This window comes from Mustela nigripes, chromosome 8, assembly GCF_022355385.1.
Source record: "Mustela nigripes isolate SB6536 chromosome 8, MUSNIG.SB6536, whole genome shotgun sequence".
In the NCBI taxonomy this organism is placed as follows: Eukaryota; Metazoa; Chordata; class Mammalia; order Carnivora; family Mustelidae; genus Mustela; species Mustela nigripes.
Genome location: NC_081564.1, coordinates 17783101 through 17807424, shown reverse-complemented (window position 1 = coordinate 17807424; position 24324 = coordinate 17783101). Strand labels below are relative to the sequence as shown.

Sequence of the window (24324 nt, the reverse complement as noted above, 5' to 3'; positions counted from 1 at the left end):
GGCTGGCAAAGTGGGCACTGGTGCTCATGGGACCTCCCCCTCCTCGGGGAGAGAGTCAGGAGGGAGGCTGGAAAGGCAGCAGGCGTTAGCTGTGTTTCTGCAGCAACAACCGCCTCCCCCCATGGAAAGGGGGCTCTCTCATCTAGGTGGTCTGGACACACTTGGCTGGGTGCTTCTAACTGGCTCTGGGCACTGCTCCGAAATTCCCGCGCTCTGAGAAAGCACTCTAGCTTTCAGCATGGGCCGATGCCATGATGAGCACATGAGCAGTTAACTGTGCGCGGCACTGAGCCCCAGGCTTATTGAAGTGTGCTTTCATATTCAGTCCTCACGAAACCCCTCTCAAGTGGGTATCACTAGTTTGTCCCCCTTCCCAGGGGAGGGGTCTGTGGCCTCCAGAGGTGGAACTGGCTCATCTGAGGTCACGTGGCCAGGGAGAGGTGGAGAGGACCGGAAGCCAGGTGAGAGCTGAATTGACCTTTGGGGTCATCTCTTTCAGTGTCCTCAGCCTTGACCCAGTGTTGGAGGAATCATCTGGAAGCTCCTTAAAGCTACTCAGGGCTGCGTTCTGTTGAGATGCGTTCTATCCAAACACTGAGGGAAACAGGCATCCCCGGGTGGTATTGCCATGCAGCAGGGAGTGAGAACCCCAGGCAAGGAGAAGGTGAGGATGGGGGAGATGCTCCCTGCAAGAGATCCATGGCCAGGAGTGGGCGTCACAAGGCCCATACAGTGGCAGGGGAGGGGGGAGGTAGTGGCTGGGGTAAGGCTGTACTGGATAGAAACATGCAGGTGGCAAGCACTGAGACATGGGCAATGGGTTGGCCTTTGCTCTGGGACAGACACACGTTCCCTGGGCAGTGAGAAGGGGGCGTCTCAAGGGGCAGCTAGTTTCAGGGGGGTGAGTCTCAGCCTCTGGAAACCTGCCATGGGCATCTATGGGCACCCCGGGGAGCTCCTAGGCTAGCCTCCCAGGGAAACGTGGTCAAGCAGCACCCCAAGAAAACACTTTTCAGTCCCGGCTCCTCATATTATGCTCTAATCATGTGGGTGACTTTTGAATATACCCAGGCCCAGGCCCCGGCCCCGCCCGGACGGACCAAAGTACAGCTGAATCCAGAGAAAATAATGAGGCTGCATGTGGAAAGCAGCAAGAATTACCCCAGCCTGTGTCCAGGCAGAAGTACACAGTGGCTGAGGGCAGGAGCTATAGTCACATTGTGGGACTGGGAATCCTGCCTCTGATGTGGATTAGCTGTGTGGCCTTGGAGGACTTACTCAACCTCTCTGAGCTTCAGTTTCCTGATCTTTACAATGGGGCTGAGACTAGCAATTGTTCTCCAACTCCGAGGCAGATGAAAGGAGATGATGGATCTACGGGGTTTAGAACAGTGCCCAGCACGACGGAAGAGCTCAGTATTCACATTATTGTTTTATGCATTATTTGTGTTTTGAAGAGAAGCAGGCAACCCTCATCGGTGAGGCCGGGGCAGGCATCCTCACGTCCCTGGCAGCGAGCCCAGGCACAGCCAGAGAGGCCTGGCATGGCGGCGGGGGTTGGGGGTTGGGGGCCATGTGTGGAGCTCGGATTCTGCTCTTGAGGCCTGCTCCCGATCACCCTCCCTGGGAAAGGCACCCGCTGCCCCCTAGTGGCCAAGGGCAGAAGCGCAGGGCCATTTTAACCACATCCTGAACTCCCTGCCCAGCCCCCACCTCGCTGGGTGCCTCCCGCAGGTCCCGGAGATCCCCAGAGATCCCCATGGCACTGGGCTACCTACAGGGGCTTTTTGATGGATTCTGCCTTTTCAGAAGGAAGATCCCCGTGGCACTGTGCTACCTACAGGGGCTTTTTGATGGATTCTGCCTTTTCAGAAGGAACTTTGACTGTTAATTCAAAGTTCAAATAGGGCCAGGTATGTGCCAGGCATTGGGATCTACAAGCACTTGAGTCTTTTTTCCCCACAAGGTCAACTTCAGAAAAAAAAAGAAGACTCCAGAATCTACAGGTTTTTGTTTCCAGGGCTCAAAAAAGTCTGTGACCTTGCTGGGTGTTCAAGCTCCAGGGGCCAGGAAGCTTAAAACTCCCCTTTCTAGAAAAGCAGGTAGGAATTGTCCCGGAGGACAGAGGGCCATACAAAAAACCCCCAGTGTCCTGGAGACACAAAACCGAGTGACCCAAAGCCCTTCTTTCCTTCAGCTCCTTAAGAGCGCCACAGGGAAAGTGGCTGGAAAAGGGACAAAGGAGGCAGGCTAGGGTGGGCTGGAGACTCTATCCGACCGTGACCCTTCTTTCTGGACTCCCAGGGAAGCCGTGGTTTACTCAAGAGCTTTTTATTTCCTTTCTGCCATCTTTTCTGCAAAACCTGTGGGTACAGACTGGAAACTGGGTACATTAACCATGACTTCAGCCAGCCCTGGGATGAGAGGACAGAAGGCAAAGACCACCAACTACACAACTGCTGGGGGGCCCATGGTCTAGCTGGAGAGAACAGAGCACACGAAATGCTGAAGGATTCAAACAGACAGGGCAGGGTGTGCAGGGAGGAAGGTGGGACCAGGGTCATCCTGGCGGTGGTCAGGGAAGGCTTCCCGGAGGAGGTGGGAGGGACCAAACCCTGAGAGATAGGTGGAAGGGTAAAGGCAGAGGGAGGGAGAAGGCACACTGCATCCAAGTGTCCAACCAAGTGGACAGAGGGTTTGAGAAGGCGGCAGCGGCCCAAAGCAGGCGGGTGTGTGGGAGCTTCAGGGAGGACAGGAAGGAAGCCCCTCACATTACAGAGGACCCCACATGGCCCCATTGCCCAGGCAGCTCAAGAGAAGGCAGGACACAGGCCGGGTCTTCCAGGGACCCCAGCCCAGTGCTGGTTCCAGATCATACTGCTGGGAATGGAGGGGTGTGGCCGCTGGAAAGGCTGGCGCACAGGGCCTTGGGGCTTACTGGCCAGCACAGAAGCTGACTCTGGCACCTAGAATACCCCAGGAAGGGGCTTCTTGGTGGGGCTGCAGCAGCACAGGTTCATCTCAGAGACCATCCAGGGCTTGGCGCACGGAGGGGTCCAGGAAGTCAGCCGAGTGGACGGAGATGCCGGGGGCCCCGATGCTGGTTTCCCAGCAGTCAAACCCGCAGTCATTCAGAGCCTGCTTCGTGGCTTCTACCTCCGGCTGCTCCAGATCTGGGGGAGGAAAAGCAGCAGGTCACCCCACAGTTGTCTGCTCCCTTAGAGACTGTCCATCCAGGGAAAGGCCTGGGACCAACCAGGTCTTCCTGTTGGAATGTCAAGCCTTGCACCCTTGGGACGGGAGGTGGTTACAGAGCCAACAGTTAAAATCATAGGCTCCTGAAGCCCACAGACCTGGCCTTGTCACGGATCAGCCACGGTGCCTCAGCCAAGTGACTTCCCTTCTCTGAACCTCAGTCTCCTCATCTGGGAATGGGGCTAATACCTTCCTCATCTGGGAATGGGGCTAATACCTACCCCCCCAGGGTCCCTGTGAGGTTCACATGAGAGAATGCAGATGAGGGGCCTGGCATAGCAGACACGCCCCAGAAGCCTTCTCTCTCATTATCATCCCCGACCCTGAACTTGGAGCCAACAAAGTCTGCCATTGACTGTGCTGATGTCCTGATGCTGAGGCACACTAAAGTTGAAGGGAGGCGCTGGGGCCACTGCGGGCTGACCGCAAAGCAACAGAGAAAGGTGGGACAAAAAGAGGAAGGAGAAGGTAAAGAAAGGGAAAGACAGACCAGGAGGAGGGGGCAAAGGGAAGGCAATGGAGGCGGGAGCTCTGAGGGCCCAGTCCTGAGAGCAGGTATGTTGACTGAGCACAACTAGGAGCCCCTTCTGGCCCCAGACACATTACCCAGCCTTGCTCTTTCCCCAGATGCTAAAGGGAGAGAAAGCTCTTTGCTCTGTAGCAAGGTCAGTCCCATCTTGGTTGCATCAAGAGGTGACAGCAGGGGAGACGAGTGATGACAATGTCCTGGTTATTTCTTGAGCTTGTGGGAGACTTGGCAGGTGAGGACACGGTAGGGACAGCCACCCCAGTAGGAGCCCCAGGCCTATGTTGGGCATTCTGAATGCTCTTTTCTCCTCGATTCTAGACAACGATCTTATAAAATAGATGTTAGCATCCTTATTTTACTGATGAAGCCACAAAGACCCAGAGAGGTTCATTAACTTGACCAAGGCCACACAGCAGAGGTGAGGCTGTTCTCCAGCGTCCTCCTCCTCCTGAACGAATTGCCTGGGTAGAATGTTTGCTTGACCCCTGGCTGGCAACCCTGCCCAGCCCCCAGCTACCTGGTCTGAGGAGCGTGATACCACAGCCACCACCGCCCGCGCCGGTGAGCTTGCTGTGCAGTCCATGGGCCATGGTCACCCGGCAGAGTTGGTCCAGTGAGGCATGGCCCACGCCAAGGGCATTGAGATGATGCTGATTCATGTCGATGAGCTCCTGGAGGAGGAGAAGGTTTCATCTGTTCTCACTTGGGGTGCCTGAAGCCAAGGTCCCATGCCCACCCCACCCATGTTGACAGCCACTGGTCTGGGATGGCAAATAGCTTAGACAAGCCAGCACCAGGTCCCTCTCCATGGCTCAAAGAACCTCTCCTTCCTACAGGAATCCCCAAGGGGCTGGGATGGAGCTGGTGGCGAACACATGGCCCACGCCTGTCGAAAGCAGCCTCTGGCCATGGTGACTGGCCAGAGAGGGCCTGTGACCCATGATGGGCCACTGCAGCCCTCCTGGGGTTTTCTCTGCCTCTGCCCTGGAAGTGCTAAAACTGGCTGACTTCAGAGGTAAGCTGCCAGAGTTACCTGTCCTGCACATGGTCAGAGATTATATGTTAGATGGAGGGAGATTTCAGACTGAGTTGTTTTGGCCCCTGGATTCAGCTATGCCAGAAGTTGTTCTTGCTGGTCTTCTCAGTTATGAGCCAATACATTCCCTTTCTGTTAAAGCTTGGTTGGAATGGATTTTTATCACCTTCAGAAGTCTGAAGTACTCTGCTATCCCACAGCTGCCTTAGGTGTACCTATTTTCAGAATTAAGAATTGGTTTATTGTTCTGACAAGGTCACAAGTGGGGGAAAGAGCTAAATGTGTTTGTTTCATCAAATTCCTGCTCTTCTGAGGCTCAAATGGCATGGAGGTTGATGAAATAACAAAACTGACAGCTAGCAGAACCCAGGCACCCCCCTACAACCTTTCAGTCACCCCACCAGTGTTTGCCAAACACGTTCACCATGCTGGGCACCGTGCTAGGCACTGGGGCTCTAAGAACGAACTACCGTCCCTGCCATGGACAAGCTAAGCACATGGGATCTGGAGTCAGGGGGTACCTGGGTTTGAGCCCCAGCTCTGTGATCTCCTGGTCCTAGGCGAGGGCTTTGACCCCAGGCCTCAGTTTCCTCACTTGTAAAACCAGCATCGTAAGAGGCTCTGCCTCACTGCCATGGGGATGGGACAAGGTGAGGTTTTTTGTTTGTTTGTTTTTTGTTTTAAAGATTTATTTATTTGACAGAGATCACAAGTAGGCAGAGAGAGGCAGGCAGAGAGAGAGGGGGAAGCAGGCTCCCTGCCAAGCAGAAAGCCCAATGCGGGACTCAATCCCAGGACCCTGAGATCATGACCTGAGCCGAAGGCAGAGGCTTAACCCACTGAGCCACCCAGGCGCCCAAGACAAGGTGAGTTTTTTGCATGATGCCTACCCTGAGATGAGGGCTTCAGGAACATCAGCAGCTCTTAGTGCTTTATGGTCACATCACCGTCCTCTTCATTTCAAGGGATGCTAAGGCTTAGGGAGGAAAGTGACTCGCCTAAAGTCGCTGAGCTGCCAAGGTACCAAGCCAGTCCTGGAAGCTGGGTCTGCCCGATGCAAAGCTCCCATCTATCCCGTCTCCGAGAGCGCCCTCAGCATTCTGGCTGCCACCTACTTCTTGTGGCATGGGGCTTGACAGTGTGCGGCTCTGCTCCAGGGAATGGGGAGCGCCTTTGCGCCCGCAGGGTTGCCAATCACTGAGCTATCTGCTGAGGCCCACCTGACTCTCCTGCCCTAGGCTGTCGGGTGGGCTCGGGTCAGCCCTCCCCTGCAGCCCGCCTCCTACCCCCCCCCCCCCCGTCAGCACTTCTGACAAATGAGCAGACGACAGGCGTGATGGCCTGGTGGCAGCCCCGGATGCCTTTCCCCAGCCCCAAGGGCTGGATATGAGGGTAAACTTCTGGGGGCTGCTCTCTGCGCCTGAATGCCAGGTGTCACATTGCAGAGGCAGGTTTTAGACACCTGTCACATTCTGATCCAAAATCTGTCAAGGATCAGATGACAGGTTGTGACACAGGAGAACAGTTCGCTGGTTTGAGCACAAAGCTGTCCGGGAGCTGAGCTGCACATTTCAGTGGCTGCCACAGCCAAAAATATACACAATGTATAATCAACGTGCTGTTCCGTGGCATTCTCCAGGGGCTCAACAGGGTATATTTCAGGCAGTACTCTATCATTATTAATTTCCTACTCAGAAGGACTGTGTTCCCTCCTTTCTACGTGAAAGGAATTGAAGCCAGCAAGGCAAATGTCGGGGGACTGGAGGCAGACAGCTATGGAAATGGGAGCAAAAGCACAGAAGCAGATGGGGGTCCCTGCCCCTGGCCCAGGTGGGCGCTCATTCAAGATCTGTTGGCCAAAGAGACAGGCAAGTCAGTCAGCTGGATGCCTGTCATGGCCACTCACTGACCGGCGGACCTTACAGAAAGTGGCTCTTTGGGCCTTGGTTTCTGTATCTGTAAAATGGGCACAGCCTACTTCCCAGGCAGGTGATTCTACAGATCAAGGGAGAAGTCATTTGTGAAAAGGCATGGCCTAGGAGCTGCTTCCATTCACTACGAGGGCTGCAGACTCAAATGTCTCCAGTGGGACAGAGAGGCAGCAGATAGCCTGCAGCAGCTCAGGGTGGCAGTTAAGGAGTGCTGGGGACTGTATGTCACCCACCCAGTCTTGCTTGCTCCGGTGAGACCAACAAGGCTGAAGCTGGGATTCAGATTGGGATTTGATCAAACCCAAGGTGTGAGGTCTCAGCCTCTACACAAGAATTACACAGAGGGTGGTGGCTGGGAGAATGGTGAAGAAGGAATGGGGTGAGAGTATGTCCAGACTGGGGTACCTAGGTGGCTCAGTTGGTTACACATCCGACTCTTGATGTTGGCTCAGGTCACGATCTCAGGGTTGTGGGATCGAGCCCCACATCAGGCTCTGTACTTAGTGTAGAGTCTGCTTATCCCTCTCTCTCTCTCTCTCTGCTCCTCCCCCCGGCTCGCCCTCTCCCTCTTGAAAATAGATAAATAAAAATGTCTGAGCCAAAGCATGCCGGTGATAAACAGTCACCAGAGGAACAGAATGCAGTTAGCAGGAACAGCAGGAAAGAGAAGGGGGCGAGCAAGAAATTGCTTCTGGACCAACAAAAGACAGCGTCAGCAAAATCCCACTGTTCCCCATAGGCAGGAACCCCAGCCTGGCCCCTGGCGTTTAGCACATGCCTAGTATGTGCCGGGCACTGCCCTCTGTACTTTGCACGTACTCCTTCCATGGCTCTAAATTGCCTGAGAAGAGGATTAAGAAGGCATGCTTGCTGGCCTTGGCACACACGGGACCCCCGGCCTGGGCCCAGCCTCTCTGCTTTGGCTCGGGGGATTCTGAGTGCCGATGGGGAGTCCCTGCCTGACAGCGGCGCTGGAGAGGCTCTATGCCGCACAGATAGGCTCTTACTTCCAGCACGAGGTAGTGCTCTGGTGCCGGGGCCACAGCCATCTCCCCCAACATCCGCTCGCACTCCAGTGAAATCGCATTGATGGAGGTCAGCAGGGGTGTCACGATCTCTGGGAACTGGAGGGAGAGGAAACAAGGGCCCATGAAGCCTGGGAGGAGAGAGAGGTGTCCCTCCAGCCCACTCCCTGCCCCCGCAAGGAAACCCCCCCTCCATCCCCCCTAGGTATCTGCCTTGCCCGGCACCCTGACATGAGTGGGGGATTCTCATCACCAAGCCACCAAACCTGACACTTCCTGTGCTGCCTCCCAGCTGTGTGGGGGGTGGGGGCGATGACCCAGCAGCTCCTTGTCTGCCACAACTGCCTCCCCTGGTCCCCATTGCCCATCCCAGCCCTCCACTAACCCACGGGGCAGAGGGAAGGCTCGAGCCCCCAGATGTGGCTGCTGAGGCCCTGCCATAACCCCGCCCAGGAGCAGACCAGGAGGGCACCTTGAGCAGCCGGCTCCTGACACTGGCCACAAGAGTCTTTGTGCTGCGAGGGACTTTGGTGTTGGTCAGCAGGATCTTCAGAGCCAGTGGCCTGTGGGGTAAAGAGGGGCCCCATTGAGCTCAGGACAGAAGAGAAGTTTCAGGGCCAGGGGCCATCCCAAAGTCACCCCACCCTGTCACAGAGGAGGAAGCAAAGGCCCAGGGAGGGGCTCTCGGGAGGCTGGAGAGGGAAAGAGGGGAGCGGGAGGCTCCTGCTGCCAGTCACAGCTGCGTCTCCACTCCAGCCCCCAGGCAGATAGATACTTCCCTTTGGCTTGTCACCCACCCACCTCACTTCAGTGGGGCACCTGCTACGGGCTGGGCACACGTGAGGGGGTCTGGCTCAGCCTGGAGCTGGCAGAAAACGCCAAGTTCACGGGGTTTGAGGAGTTGAAAGGTACCGCAGCCAAGGATACAAGAAGGGGTGGAGGTTCTGTTCTGTGGGCCACCCCAGCTTGGTGGAGTGGAAGGATCTAGAGATTTAGGAAGAAAAGCAACGGGATCTGGAGCGGATCACACAGAGAAGGTACACGCAGGGAACAAAGATGCCCAGGTTGGCTGGTACAGTGAGCCCAGGGGTAGGAAGGCTTGTGTGGGTGCTGGGTTCCCAGCAGGTGGGGCCCACCCCTGCCCTGCCTTGACCGGCATCCGGACCTGCTGCCCTGGCTCAGCCAGAGAGGGTTAGAGGGAGTCCGTCATCCCTGCTGGGCTGCCCCAGGTAAGGCCCAGGGCGGCCATGGTAAGCTGCCCTTGCCAAACCCCCAGAGCTTCAGAATACCTCCTGAAGTCACAATCCCAACTGTCCTATGGCTGGCAGCCCCTGGGGACTCCGAGCGCCATTTCTTATCATCCCCAAGCTGCCTTGCAGAGCACTGTGGGCCGGGGATGGAGGACAAAGCATCTGGACGAGCTCTGGCCTGAAACAGCTGGAGACATGCAGACCCCTTGATACCTTTATCCGTTTTTCTTTTCACAACCCAAGACTGTAAAATCCAATAAGGCTGCAAAAGCCTGCCAGAAACCTGCTTGATCTTGCCGCCCATAAGCCCATGAAATTAATATCGATTCTCACCCTTGGAGGCCAGCTTCTTCTTTTTTTTTTTTTTAACGTTATAAAAGATGAACATTCTATTTGGCTTTTCTTTTCCCCTTAAAGACAAGCCGTTCCTCAAAAGGGCAGCGTTCTGGGAGGCCGTATCTTGATCCACTTCGCAAACAACGCATTTTTTTCCATGGAGAAGCACCATGTGTGGTTTGGGGGGAAAGGGTTCCTCTTGAAGCCATTGGTGGGGATTAACGCGGAGTCTGGCCTCCCGGCTTCTCAGAGAATCTGCCATCTGCTCTCTGTGGCGCCCTGCAGCCCGCAGTGAAGGTCGGTTTGCTCTGTGTTCCTGTCCATCGGGGTGGGAGGAGTTTGAATATTGTGTCTTCATCTTTCTTAGGCAAGTCCTCTGCAGGCTTGCTGCCAGCTCCTGCCAGCCCCACAAAATCCCGGGCTCCGTGGGGCAGCCAGAGACCACCACCCAGGCTCTGCTCTGTAAGCGACTGTGCATGCAAGGTCTGGCCAATGCCTCAATCTTATCTCCTCTTCGCCCTCCCCTTCAGGTTTCCATTCAGGTTCCTGCTCAAATGTCACTTAATCAGAGGCTCCCCTAGTCATGCACCCAACTGACAGCCATGCTCTTACGGGGCCACTCGTTGGCTGTTGTCTCCCACAAAATGTGAGTTTCCCTGAAAGCAGGCTTTATTCTTCCCTGCTTGTGGCCCCAGCACCCAGCACATGGTAGCTGCTCAGGAATATTTGTAGAATTAAATCTGGTCGGCCAAGGTCAAAGCACTCTACAGATAAAGGTCTCAGGACCCTCACTGCATCAACAAGAAGATGTCTGCCTCAGGAAAAGCGACTGGTCAAGGGCACCTGTCTCATGAGTGGCAGAGCTAGGCCCCAAGCAAGGCCCACAGACCCCAGAGCCTCCGTCCCGCACACCACCACCAGTTGGCCACCGAACATGCCTCTGGGGCCATTCCCCCTGCCTCCTCCTACCTGGAAAGCCAGGAGAATCTGTCCAGGAGAATGTGCATGTGCCCACGTCACGTTTTGGCTGGTTTTCTCTCCCTGGGGCCCAGTTTGGAGCTTAGGGTATGACGAGCTCTCAGGAAACTGAATAAGACGTTACCACCCCCAAATCTGTACCCTGACTTATGACCCCCTCCACTATCACAGCATCTTCAGAACTCTCTGGATGCCTTCATTCTGAGGATGAATGTCACGCCAGTCTGAGGATGACCAGGAGCCCTGCAGGCAGGCCCAGCTCTGGCATCTCGAGTCTCACACTGACTCCTGCTGTCACTGCACCAAGCATCGATCTACCTGGCAGAGCCCCCCTCCCCCCTTGGGCCCCGCCGGTTCCAGGGCCCAGAGCACACAGCAGCCAGAGAAGGCTGGTCCCTCTCTCTTAAATGGCCCTACTTCCTCCTTGGTGCAGAGCAGTTTGTGCCCTCCAGGGGACATGCGGCACTGTCTGGGCACGTTTCCAGTTGTCACAGCTGGGAGATGGGGGAGGTGTTGTTGGCATCTTGTGGGGGAGAGCTCAGGGGTACTGCTAAACACCTTAAACAGGCTGCAGAGAACAGCCCTCCACCATAGAGAATGATCGAGTCCACAATGTCAGAGGCGCCCAGGTTAAAGAAACCCTAATGCCGGCCATCAGAAAGGCAGGCTCGGCTCCCGGAAGACAACAGAGCTGAGGCAGGGAGATCCTGGAGGAGCCGGTGGGAGCGAAAACATGGCAGCTCATGCAAATAACCCTCCTCACCCTCATCCCCACAGAGAGGTCGCCAAGGTCGCCAAGTGCCCTGGGACAAACACCAACCAACTCAATCGGGGCTCAAGGAACTGCCAAGAAGCACGTGCTCCCATGTCCCCTGTACGTATCCATTCTGAATTCGCAGAGAAGAGAGGGTGTTTGAGTTTCCCCATGCTCAGTGGTGATCCTGATCCCTCCAGGGGGATGTGAAATGGGCTGAAAAGTTGTCATCTTGTTTTTGGAGTCCAAGACCCTAGTACACTTGTCAGGAACACAGGCAGATGTCAGTTCTCATTTGCGAAATGAACACGTGGGCAGATGGATTAAATGACTGAGAGGCCAGGGGTGTGGGGTCTGAAGGTGAACGTTCATGGCCGTCCATGACTTCTCCCTCTAAGTCCTTGGCGATCTGAGAGCGGCAGTCCAGAAGGTGAGAGGCCTCACGGGGTAGGAGAGAGAAATCCCGGGGACACGTGGCCCACATGTGTCCCTTACCATGAGATTAGAGGCCCGCCTCCCCCACCCTGGGATTCACTGCCACAGCCATGCCAGGAGCTGCTGCTCCGGCCTAGAATTACCTCTCCAGGGAGGAGATCTTTCCTTGTTGGAACCGGAGCGCTCCTCCTAAAGACAAGAAGAGGAGGGTCAGAGCTGTAGGCCAAGTTATGCATCTTTGCTTCTTGGCAGAGAAGCGGGGCTTGAGGTTTCGATGAGAGTTCTGCCCCCCATCCCAGGCCCAGGTACACAAGGTCCAGGAGGGCACAAAGGCTTGCCTGCCCTCCAGCTTGCATGTCCTCACACCACCAGCCAAGTGGGGAGGGAGGGCCTGGACTGCGGCCAGGTCCTATAAGTCCTCACCGGAGCGGAGTCCCGCTGGTGTGGCTCTGTAGCTTTACCACAGGGACCCTCCTGGGAAGCTCCCCGAAACTGTAGCTTCCCAGGCTCTGCTCCGACCCCCACCAGAGATTAGATTCAGATGTGAGGCAGGGCCCTGAAATTTCTCTTACCCCCCACCCCCGAACAGGAAAATACTATTTCCCTCAGAATCCAAACTGATAGGGCCTGGGTGTCTACGATGGTCCTAAGAATGTATAAAATATTAAAAACAGAAAAAAACGAGTCTGAGGCAGCCCCTACCCCAGGTGCTGACAGCGTTGTCCACTCCAGACGGGTTCCCATGAATCATTCTCTCCCCCTGGAAGGCCCACTTATTAATTAGTTCCAAATCCTCCACGGCCCACCTGGAGAAGACACAGGAGTTCATCCGTAACTCAGAAGACAGTGCAGGCCCAGTGTCGCCAAGGGCAGCAGGGCAAAGGATCCACAGGTTAAGCTTAGTGGAGACTAAAAAAATGTCAGAGGGGATTGGGCCCTTGAAAGCAGAGATAGAACATCCTAGAACCTCTCCATTTCAGAGCGTGCCATACCTTCCCTGCCTCTGAAGCCCCCACCACCCGGCACTGTGGAGTGAGACCAGGCTTTGAATGCACACAGACCTAGCAGTGAGGGACTCTGGGCCCATTATATAACCTGTCTGAGCCCCACTGTCCTCATCTGCAGGATGGTCACGCCCATCCAGGGCTGGCTGCAGAGGTCTCGAACAAGGTGTCCATGAGTGGTGGGCAGTAGTTACCACTGTCACAACCCCCCACATAATCTTCTCTGGAACCCTTGCTGTGAGGACCAGGGAGCAAACGTGTGACCCTTCCCAAAGCCTACCAGGAATGGGATTCTAGGAGCCCCAGACACCCTCAGTGGGTCCCACGAGCATGGATCAGCTCTGGATCTTTCCTAAGCATGCAGCCATGCTCCGAGCCATGCTCGGGAGACGTGTGGGCTCATGCACAGTTGGGGTGAGCAGACCCCAGGCCTGTGAATTACCGAATAAGGAATATGGTCAGCCCTTTCCCTGCGCCTGGTCCAATGCTCATTTGCTGTGGGGTCTTGGGGAAGGCCGTCGCCCCCTCTGAGCCTCTCTCCTCACTGGTCAAATGTGGATGTGATGCTCCCCAACTCGCATGGTGAGTTGAGAGTCTCAAAGCTATCACCAAATGCCGAGCACTGAGCTGAAGCCTTTCTCCAGCGGTCATCTCCTGGAATCCCACAAAAACCCTACAGGGAAGGTACAGTTACTATCCCCTCCTACAGAAGAGGAAACTGACACTCAGGTGGGTAGAGCAGATGCTGGTGCCACTCACTATATCAGCACCACACCTGCGGACTGGGGCCCAAGCTCCCAAGACTGAGCTCCATGGTGCCCACAAGATTCCCTCGTCTGTCCTATAGTTACTGGGCATCCACTGTAGACCCATAACTAAACTCACACAGGGGATGAACCAGACATGGCCCCTGACAGCTTAAGGCTTGGCATCTCACAGACAGGGGGTACCCAGCGGCAATCAGTATTTAACTACAACCCCCAGGAGATAGATGCGATGCAGGAGGATAGGGTGTCCCACATCTGGAAAGGGGAGGGCCTGAGGGACGGCGGGGGTGGGGTGCAGGGGAGTCAGCAAGGCAAGACGCGCAAGGAAAACATTCCAGACTGAGGTAGCGTAGCAGCTGGAACTGAGCAAGAGTCAGGCCTTTCCAGGAACTGCAGAGCAAGTGAATGATGGGGCAAAGGGACAGTTGGACCCAGCCCTGGACCTGGCTGTCTCCAGAGAGGTGAATCTCCCTCCCATTCTGTGCACTGTTCATCCTTCAGGGGCTCCGATTTCTTTTTTTTTCTTTTTCTTTTTTTTTTTGTGTTCACCTTCTTTACTAACACTACTTTTTCCATGTTATCACCATGGAATATAAATTTAGGTTAGACAAGAAAATTTCACAAATGTAATAAAGCATTCTGGAGTATACCAAAGTTTGTGTATTATGTCTGACCAAACTACCTTGTGAGTAAATCATCAATCACTTCAACTGTAGGTAATTTGTTAACATTTATGATTCTTACAGAGAAAATAAACAAGTTTCATACATTTAAAAAAGTGTTTTTCACTTAACCTTTGCATTAGTACTTAAAATACACATTTCAACATTTAAAAATTATTCTAATACAAGAGCAGCATAAATATAACTCTGCAGTTACAAAAAAAGCTAAACTGGGATCCACAGTTAGGTTATTCTCATGTTTACACCTTTGATTCTGAAATAAATATTACTTCTAAACAGCTCTTTATCGGCTTTTTAGGTTTAGTTTAAATAAACGTATTTTAGGTTGTTGGGAAACTTACTATATTCCAAGCACTGTTCTGAAAGGATTAAGAGCCAACCAGTCCTAAAAACTGAAGTACCCAATCAATCTGCAAAATAGGCAGAAAAAAGTTAAATGGGATTCCTACATAACATCAAAAGCATGTTTTGATACTAGAATCAAATCAGCAACTAGGAGTACTTCTGGACTGGCACACTGTCCTCTTTCTAACTGATTTTATCATAAGAGTTTAAGGAGGAGCATATTTTACCACTGTCCAGTCCATTTAAAAGTGACACGTTTCTTCTTTTGTGCTAATGTGACTCCCCTGAATGACCTAGCTAGTTGACTGGTCACTAGTAATCTGGTAACCAGGCTAATCAAGCCTGCAAGAAAGGAAGCCAATACTTAAACTACCATATTATCTGACCCATTCAAATGATTTATTTTCAACATAAACATATAAACTCAATATGAAATGCCTAACTAAAGCAAACACCACCAACAAAACAGAGACAGCTTCTCTTCTTCTAAGGTTTAGGCTTTGCCCAGAATTCCTTATACATGGAATACCCCATGCCTTGATTTATAAAATCTATTAATGGGAATTAGAAACTTGAAAATTTCCTCTAAGAACCTACCAAGAGTCATTGTTCCCACAACAAAGCCTTGGGCTGCCACACGCATGTGGATCAAGTGAACATACATTTTAGTATTTCCCCTGCTCTTCAATTTATATAATCCATATGCAACAATTGCTGCAAAGCTGGCCATTCCAATGGGAACAAATGGTGCCTCTCTAGCTTTTCAGATAAGTTTAGATCTCTGATCTTCATCATATGAAGAAAGAGAAACATCTGTGCCGGTTGACATAATGGCTGAAGAATCCTCATACAGGGACAGGATTCAGGCTCCCACTGGTTTCGGGGGGGGGGGGGGGGCTCAGATTTCTAACCCCCCTCTTCAGAGGAGACTGGGTTCCAGTTCTGTAGGATTTGGAAATGCTAGGGCCAGGGCAAGGGTTGGGGCCTGGAAAGGAAAGACTGGGTCTTCAGGGGAGGCAGCAGAGCTCGCTGTAAGGAAGCTGTGCACACACACACACAAACACAGGCACACACACTCACAAGTCACCCATGCCCTTTGAACCACACAGCTGGTCTGCTGCCCCATACATACAAGTCTATTCGGGGGACCCAGGGCAAACAGGCCTTCACTGATCTAGGTTATAATCCGTGATTAGCACATGCTAACAAGCACCATGGTAACACAGAATCACCAAACATCGGGGCTGGAGGGCCCCCCAAAGGCCCATCAGGAGTCGCTTCCAGAGGAGGAAACAGAGCTGAGAGAAGAAGGGGTAAGCAATGGCCTGCAGCGAGTTACCAGCCAAACCTCACTGAAATTCCTGAAAACCATCACCTTGTGTTACCTACTGGTGCATCTCTCATCATATTCCGGATTCTTCCCCCAACAAAAGCCACCTTTTCCCCACCCCTCCCACTTCTCTCCACGCACAGGAACCAACCAAAGCAAGTATGAAGGATGCTGACAGACACACCCCATCGAGAGGCCCCCAGATCCGCCATGGCCACAAGGATCCAAGGGACCTTAGCGTGAATTCAACTGTATTTTAACCTCCATGTGTTAGAAGAGAAAGCAACGGACCAGACAGGGCACCCAGTGGGGCCAGGCCATCAGGAAAGCACGGCATCTTCAGGGCTGAGGAAGGAAACCTCCAAACTGAGTTCTGGAGGAGGAAAGAGGTCCTCCACCGCAGGCTGGCACAGCGTGACCTTGTTTCAGCCTGGGCCCCCACAGCGGGCAGGCAGGGCATGGGAGCACCGCTCTGGGAGCAAACACACGGCCACATCCGTCCTGGCACCCAGCATAGCCTGAGCAGCCTTCTCTCCAGCCAGCTTCCCTGGGGTAGAGATGCAGCCAGCGGTCCCCTCAACATGGCACACAGTGGGTACCCAAGGCCACCAGCGGGGGGGCCCCCCTGAGCCCTATTGGCCCAAGGACAGACCTCACCAAGAAGCTGCCAGGCTGGATTCTGGACTGGCATCACTCCCGAGGTGGGGCCCCGGACAGACGGCATCACCTCCATGACTGGGATGGCTGCTCAAGGTGACAGACAAGGCTGCTGGCGACTGTCCCGACTGGCCTCACTGACTTACAGTGAGAACAGCAGAGGCAATGCCCCCTCCATGGAATGAGGACAAGGGCTCCTACAAAGGGTGATGCCTTCATCTAATACCCCCGTGTTTCTTTCTTGGCATCTTCTACTTCTTTTTCTTTTCTCATATAACCACCTGTTACAGATAAGGATGCTGGGGCCCCGAGGGATACAGTGGCTGGGCCAAGGTCGAGGTCCCACAGTAATCTGACAGCAGAAGTGGGCCCAATGGCTCCCTACTTCCAGGCTCAGGTTCCTTCTGCCACACCACAGGCGCTTGAACCCAAATGAGTCAAGGTGGGGGTGAGGGGTGGGGGACCTGAAGTAGCTTAGCTAAGGGGCAAAGAGGTCAGATTCTGGGTTCAGGTTGCCCGGGTGCAAGTCTCGTTCTACCATCCCTGGCTGCATAGCCTGGGCCTGCCTTCTGGCCCCTGTGTCTCAGTTTCCCCAGCTGTACAATGGCCACATGACACCTCTGGCAGGGAGTCCTCTGAGAACCCACACTCGGGTCTTGGCGCCTAGAAAGGAGAGTGAGCAGGGAGAGGACGGAGACTACCTGCTGGCGGACACTCCATCCTTCTGAGGGTTTGGGATCTCCTCACACATGGTCAGGAGAGCGGCGGCCATACACGCAGAGTAGGCGGCGCTGGAGCCCAGGCCGGCCCCAGTGGGCAGCTGTGACCACACCGTGATGTCCAGGCTGGGCAGGGCCCTGGAACACAGTGGGGGTACAGAGCATGACTCTCCTGAGATCGAATTAGCATTCGAGGCCCAGAACTAGACATTGGCAGGGCCTTACTCCAAGCCTTCGGCCCAGGTTTCCGAACTCGGAGACATATGCTGACCCGAAAAGCAGTCCTACAGGATGGGCGGGAAGTCATGGTAAGTCAGACGCTTGGAAAGAGGTACCAGAATCATTTAAAGCACAAGGTTCCCTTGTGAATGGACCATTTCCCTAAATTTCTTCCTGCTCCCTACACAGGAACATTCCGTGGAAATGTTCCCTACACAGGAAAATTCCGTGGCCATTGTCTGCTTGCATCCCTGCCTGGGAAAGCCTTGTGCCTCTTCCTCCCCCAGGCAAATGCCTACCCATCCTGCAAAACCCTTCTCAAATGTCCTCTCCACTGGGAAGCTTCTCCTGGCTACCCACAGAACCCATTCCTAGCTCCCCTCACTGAGCCCCTTTCCCCACCATGGCCTTCTCTGGGATGCTTCCCCTGTTGTATTTCCCCCAAGCAAGGACTATTGTTAAACTTCACGTTCTGTATTTCCCATTAAAAGATTTTCTATTTATAAAATTTATAATTTTTATAAACTTTTTATAATTTTTAATATTTTTATAAAAATATAAACTTTTTATAACTTTTACAAACTTTTTATAAATTTTATAAACTTTTCCATTTATAAAATTATAGTGCCAAATCTGCTTTTCAAACTACACATGACCACCCCACTCAGAACAGGAGGTTCTGAAATGCTTACTCCTTCCCAGAAAGGTATGTGCCCTCTCGCTCAAGTTGAAAATCCCACGGCAGACAGCAAGAGTTGGGACATTTGTGAACGTGCCTGCCGCACTGTGCCTGGCCCCTGGGACCTGCTCAACCAGTACCTGCTGTCTCAGTAAAGAGCTGTCCCTTAAGGCTTTCCCACTGGGCCTGGGACCAAAAAAATTAAAAAAAAAAAAATCACAGTGAAAATCACTGTGGACTAGGGACAGAGCTAGGCTCACTTCATGCATAATATTGCTAATCCTCCGGTAGTTTTCTTAGGAGAATATTAATGACTCATACTTCTCAAGCTGTGTGACAAGTTCTGTGTCACACACTTTAGATAAATAAACACACTCACCCTCCCAAGGAGAATATAAAGTACGGACTCTCACTTACTCCCATTTTATAGAGGTGAACACTGAGGCCCAGGGAGGGTAAGAACCTCAAGGAAGCTGGTAAGCAGACACCATGGGGTTGGCCCTAACATGTCTGGTTTTTCATCACCACGTGACACGGCCTCCACAGCACCGCCAGCCCCCAGGAGCTGGCCTCCCTGATGGCCAACTACCCAGATCCTATCTTAAGGGGTGGGGCAGACACAGTCTTTACTGTTCCTTGTAGAGTTTCCTTGGCGACGGCGCCATGTGCAGTGGGCCGCCTCTGTGAACACGGCCTGGGAGAAGCCATGTGGCCAGGACAGGAACCTGGCTTTGGGCCCTGACCTCACACGCACCTTCCCCAGACCATGCACGCACCTCTGCTTCCGGCAGATGGACAAGTACAGGTAGAGAAAGGCCAGCACAGCCAGGCCCTCAGGTTTGGCGCCGTCCTGGGTGATGCCAGCCACCTCCTTGAGCTTCTCCACTTGTTCTGCAGTGGGCACTGTGGCGTCACCCTGCTCTGTCACAAGCAAGCACAGGTGGCTGGGTTGAGAGGACCGCAGGTGCGCTTACAGACAACAGAACACAGAAACCCGAGCTGGCGTGAGATCAGCATCTGAGGACAGGGATGCATGGCCCTAGCACCAGGGCTGCATCTGCTGGGCGCCTTCGGGGTTTGCGGGCACGCAGACCTGGGTGTGCATCCCAACAGTACCATTCGCTGGCTCTGGGGCCTTGAGCACGTGACTTCCCCTCTCTGAACCTCAGTTCCTCTTCTTGGTAGGCAGGGAGAGTAGAAGTACCTCCTCTGAGATAACCTGAAATAAGGGACGTAAGACCCACGGCACAGCTCCTGGTGTGTAGTACGTACTGAATTAATGATCGTCTTGAAACCCACGTCCACACACGGAGTGCAGGCTAGTTCCCCATCTTGAAGGTCTGGGTCTGACCCCCATGGTAAAAAACCCAAACCAAAGGCAGTATTCAGTTAATCCCCAGATGCATCCCTCTCCTGAAACAACTCTCGAGAACGGGACACTCGAAACCGGAGAATGCGAAGTGCTGACACTGGTATGGCCAGCAGAGAGAGCCTGCATTAGGGCGGGGCACACAGGAAGTCCTATGTATGCCATGAGATAACGACAGGCTAAAGGCAGCCGAGCCAGTTAACAGTGTTGCTTAGAGCATGGATGTTTCTGAGCGCTGCGAGGGAAATGGGATGACTCATTAAGGCGTTGGAGAGTTTAGGAGCGCCTGGGTGGTTCAGCCAGCTGAACCACCAGCTGAAGCATTTGCCTTCAGCTCAGGTCACATCCCAGGATTGAGCCCCGCTTCCCTGCTCAGTGGGGAGTCTGCTTCTCCCTGTGCCCTTCCCCCTGTGCTCATGCTCTCTCTCTCTCAAATAAATAAAAATCTTAAAAAAGAAAAAAAAAAAAAAAGACGACTTTGGAGAGTTAAGAACGATCTGGGTGTGAATCCTTTCTGCATCCCTGACAGTGCTGTGTGACCTGAGCCACTTGGCCCCTGAAGCTCCATTTTCTCATCCATAAAGTGGGGTGGATACCACCACCTGCGTCCAGGGCAGTCTGGAGGATTCTAAGAGTGCCAACAACCATGACATACTGGTCCAGTGCCTGGCCCACATAAGAGTACCCAGTGAAATGCCCCCAGTGTTCTGTAACTGTTGGGAAGCAACCAGAGAACGCTGAAAAAAAAAGACAGAAGAGCCTGGAAATCTAGTAGGAAACGTGTCTCTGAAAGGTTTAGGTTCCATATTTCTTTTTCTCCTTGGGGAAATCATTCACAAGTCCTCACACACATGCTACACACTGCGCCACCTCCTATCCAGTTGGATCCTCATAGCAACCCTCCCAGGCCATAGGATTCTGCTCATGGAGGCTCTGAAGGTTAAGTGACGTGTCCAGGCTCACACAGACAAGGGAACATCTCCAACCTCGGGGAGGGGAGCCCAGTGCACCATAGAAAGCAAGGGGTCTGGGTCTGCTCCAAAAGTCCTTACTGAGGATGTTCCTGGAATCACCCAGGGAGCTTCTTTCAAAATACACCTGCTTGGGGGTACCTGGGTGGCTCAGTCCTTAAGTGTCTGCCTTTGGCTCAGGTCATGAACTAGGGTCCTGGAATCAAGCCCTGAGATGGGCTCCATGCTCAGTGGGAAGCCTGCTTCTCCCTCTCCCCCTCCCACGGTTTGTGTTCCCTTTCTGGCTGTCTCTCTCTGTCAAATAAATAAAATCTTAAAAAAAAAAAAAAAAAAAAAAACTCATCTGCCCAGTCCCCTGCCACCATGACCCCCATTCTTAATAGGAGAGGGGCAGGATCAGATATCTGTTCCTATTGTTAAGAACAACAACAAAGAAAACCTCCCCAGGGGATCCCAAGGCCTGACTAGTTGGGAAATGGGGCTTTTCGATGGTTCCCCCATCTTCCTGCAATATTCGGAAGTGGCTTGCTGGGGACTGATCCTCCCAGGGGACAGGGAGCAGTTAGGAAAAGACCCCCAGAGCACTCTCACTTGTCCCACTCTGGCTGAGAAACACTGTTCCAAACAATGAGGCATCAGCTGGGCAAGGAGATAGCAAACGAATGTACAGAGGACAGAAAACACCCTTCAGCTCTGGTGCGGGTGGCAAGCAAACGTGCAGATGAAAAACCCTGCCTGCTTAGGAGGGGACACAAGATTCACAGTATTATCAAAAATCAGGACAAGAAAGGAAAGAAAGTCCTGATACTCTGAAGAAAACAAAACAAAACAAAAAAACACACATGTCTGACAAGTTTGTATGGCCTGATCAGATTTTGGTTAAGGGACAAGATATCCTCCCCATCTCTCTCAATCTAACTATCCACCTGCAGAAAATAATCCAGAAAGATTAACACCAAAATGCTGAGAGATATGGGCCGGACGGAGGGAGAGGGGGTGGTGGCCAGGGGGCAGTGGTAGCAGGTGACTTTTTTTCATTACTGATGGTGTTTCACTATTGACTCTCTTTTCCAATTAATAAGTATGTTATTTTTATTTATTTATTTATTTTTAGATTTATTCATTTATTTTAGAGAGAGACAGAGAGAGAGATCATGAGAGGGGAGAAGGTCAGAGGGAGAAGCAGAGTCTCCGTGGAGCTGGGAGCCCAATGCAGGACTCGATCCTGAGACTCTGGGATCATGACCTGAGCTGAAGGCAGTCACTTAAGCAACTGAGCCACTCAGGCACCCGTTACTTTTATTTTAAATGACACCCAATGCCAATCAATACCCTCTCCTTGTCAAAACCATCCTACAGAAGGAAGGCACCCTTTGTCCACTCTCAGACCTTAGGATCCAGAGGTCACTAATCATCCCTGCGTGTACATATGTACTGGTACATAATCTGGGTCTTTCCTTACATACATGCTATTTGTATCTTGTGGTTTTTCACCCAACAACAGGCATTGACAATCAGTCCACCACAGCCCACACAGACGCAGTCCATGATTTGACGCTCTTAAATTTAAAACAAATAAGTGAGTTAAGCTAATTTTATGGGGTTGAGAGAAAACACCCCCAGAGTGGCTAGTCTCTGGCCCTCTCAGAGACAGCCTAGAATAACTACCCAGCTGTCTGTCCCTTTTCCCCTCTAGGTAGCGCCCAGGCTCTTCCCACACCTGGTCCCTCCTCACTGCACTTACCCAGAAAGCTCGTATCCTGCAGCTGAAGTCCAGCCACATCCCAGGCCCGCTTGACGCCAATGTTTGGTAAGTTGAGGCACACTTTCCCATTGCTGTGGGGCTGAAGCCGGAGGAATGTTCTCAAGTTTAAGGCCATAGCCAGTGCTACCTGTAGAATAAAGGGCAAAAGCAGTGAGCCTGAGCATGGAGGGTGGGGGCAGGCACAAAGAGTTTGGCTCCAGTCTTAAACTGGAGGGTCAATGTCAATGAGGAGAGAGAGCACATACTAGCATACAGGGCACATGCCCACACATGCCCTTGGTAGACACTGCTGATCAACCTTGGCATGCTCTCCCACTAAGTGGCACAGCCTCTACCCATAGTTAGGAACTAATATCTACTGATGTTTGCCCTCCTGTTGCAAAACTTCAGAGGTCCTGCACACCATGGAACAGCTTCCCCATAATCACCACATCAGCAAAGATAAATGTAAGCTAGGAACATAAATAATGATGAGGAGTAGAGGAGTGCAGGAGTGGAAAAAGCATGACCTGTGACTTCAGACAGACTTAGGTTTATTCCCTGTTCTGCTAAGGTGTACAGGACCTTGGTCAAGCTGCTTCTCCTAGGCTTTAGCTTCCACATCTGCAAAATGGGATAATCAAAGTTTAACCATGGAGGGCGTCCTATGAGTTAAATGAGATAATGCATGTTTCAGACTTCTTTGCTGTTTCCTCCTCATCTTCCCCACTTCTGAATGTTGGGGTGCCCCCAGGCTCAGGGCTCCAACCTCCTTTCTTCTCCACCGAAGCCCACCTTCCAGATTGTGTCATTCCACCTGCACAACTTTACATTTCAATTTCAACTCTGTGCTCTCTTACTGGGTGAGGCCAGGGAAGCCCTTCAATGGACGTAAGGCCTGTCTCTTCCCTGCTTCGCTGCAGAGAAACAGATCTCCTCTCCTACGTACTCCCAGGCTATGCCTCCAGGCTTCCTTTTGGCTTAAGGGTAGGGTTGGGGAGAAGAGGTACCCAATTCTCAAAGGCTCTGAGGAACTTTACCTTGCCATGAACCACAGCATGCTCTCCGTGAAGGATGACTTTCCCTGGAGCGGACACCAGCAGGACTTCTGACAGCATGGCTCCTAAGAATCCTGAAAGAAAAAGCCAGAGAGAGGATGAAAAGTCACCAGATCTTAGTATATTAAGAGAATGCCTAGCTCAAACTCATAATTCGAACAAAAAAGGCAGCTACCATTCAGCAGTTGCGATGTGCCCCAAAGGCTGTATAGTGAGGCAGCGTACTAGACAGAAAGCCCTAGGTTCAAATCCCAGCTCTTCCCCTCTCCAGTGAGGTCATCTTCGCTCAACTACTCCAGTGGCTAGGAATCTCGGTTTCCTCATGCTATGTGGGGACAAGAACCATACTTCCTTCAGTGGGTTTTAGGAAAGGTTACCTTACATAATGCAAGAGGAACACCTGGCAATGTCTGGCACATCACAGTCATTCTATTCCTGATCTATTTATCGTTACTGGCTGTGTTCTTAGTTGCAGCTTTTACTATTGCTACTGTTGAAGGCAGAAATTTAAATGCAATCATGGGCCAGAAGGAACACTTCTCTGGACCTTCAGGCTGTTTCCAAAGCCTCACGATGATAAATCACAGGCTGCAGAAAACAGCGATCAAACCCCTTCTTGGAAACGTAAGCCAGGATCTCCACATTACAGAGTCCTAGAAAGTGACTTGCTGGGTGGGTCAGCAGGTGTGCGCGGTTTCGATTTTTACACACTCTGCAGAATTACCACCCATTATAGGCCTTGCGTGCGTTACCTTAATATATGACACGAGCCGCACTACAAGCCAAGTACCACCGTGATCCCGTTTCTTACTGGAGGAAACTGAGGCTCGGAACCGGGAAACTTACGTTTGTCCGAAGATCCAAATCACTTCACATTGGAACTCGCCGACCGCTCGGGACCGATCCCCAGAGTCGGGGACACTGAGCCAGAGAAGCCGGGAGTCCGGCGGAACCTCTCACCAGCCGGCAACCCCAACCACGGGTTCTCACCTGCCTCCGCCCCCGGCCCTGGCGGCTCGGCACCTAGTCCCTAAGCACCGCCCTCCCGTGGGGGGGCGGGGGCTCGTCCACCTCTCTGCCAATCAAAACGCGCGTCCGGGGCGTCCCTTTACCAGTTGGCTAGAACATTGGCCAATAGGTGTGGCGACCACGCTCCGTCCTGGCGTTCCCCGCCCCTTCAGTAAACCAATGGAAAACAAGCCCCTGGGAGTGTCCCGCCCTGAGTCGACAGCCGCGGACCAATGGAAAAT

General features: G+C 52.8%; 1 protein-coding gene across 1 annotated transcript; it reads right to left on the bottom strand.

The window, feature by feature from the left end:
- Window positions 1–2311: 2311 nt before the first annotated feature.
- MVK (mevalonate kinase) lies at window positions 2312–24117 on the bottom strand. Its single transcript, XM_059408647.1, has 11 exons — window positions 23921–24117; window positions 23057–23148; window positions 22017–22164; window positions 18709–18853; window positions 17017–17172; window positions 12232–12335; window positions 11673–11718; window positions 8249–8339; window positions 7759–7875; window positions 4302–4455; window positions 2312–3173 (listed from the first exon to the last, which is right to left on the bottom strand). Exons 2-11 carry the CDS (start codon window positions 23132–23134, stop codon window positions 3022–3024), a joined length of 1191 nt encoding a protein of 396 aa, XP_059264630.1. The 5' UTR covers window positions 23135–23148; window positions 23921–24117; the 3' UTR covers window positions 2312–3021.
- Between the last annotated feature and the right edge of the window lie 207 nt (window positions 24118–24324).

What these genes read in the sequence shown, in the direction of transcription:
- MVK (XM_059408647.1), bottom strand. Translation starts at nt 23,134, where the DNA reads ATGCTGTCAGAAGTCCTGCTGGTGTCCGCTCCAGGGAAAGTCATCCTT. An exon ending in TCCATCTGCCGGAAGCAGAG is followed by an intron (nt 17,173 to 18,708) that starts GTGCGTGCATGG and finishes ACTGTGTTCCAG; the next exon opens with GGCCCTGCCCAGCCTGGACA. An exon ending in GATGGAGTGTCCGCCAGCAG is followed by an intron (nt 12,336 to 17,016) that starts GTAGTCTCCGTC and finishes TGTCTTCTCCAG; the next exon opens with GTGGGCCGTGGAGGATTTGG.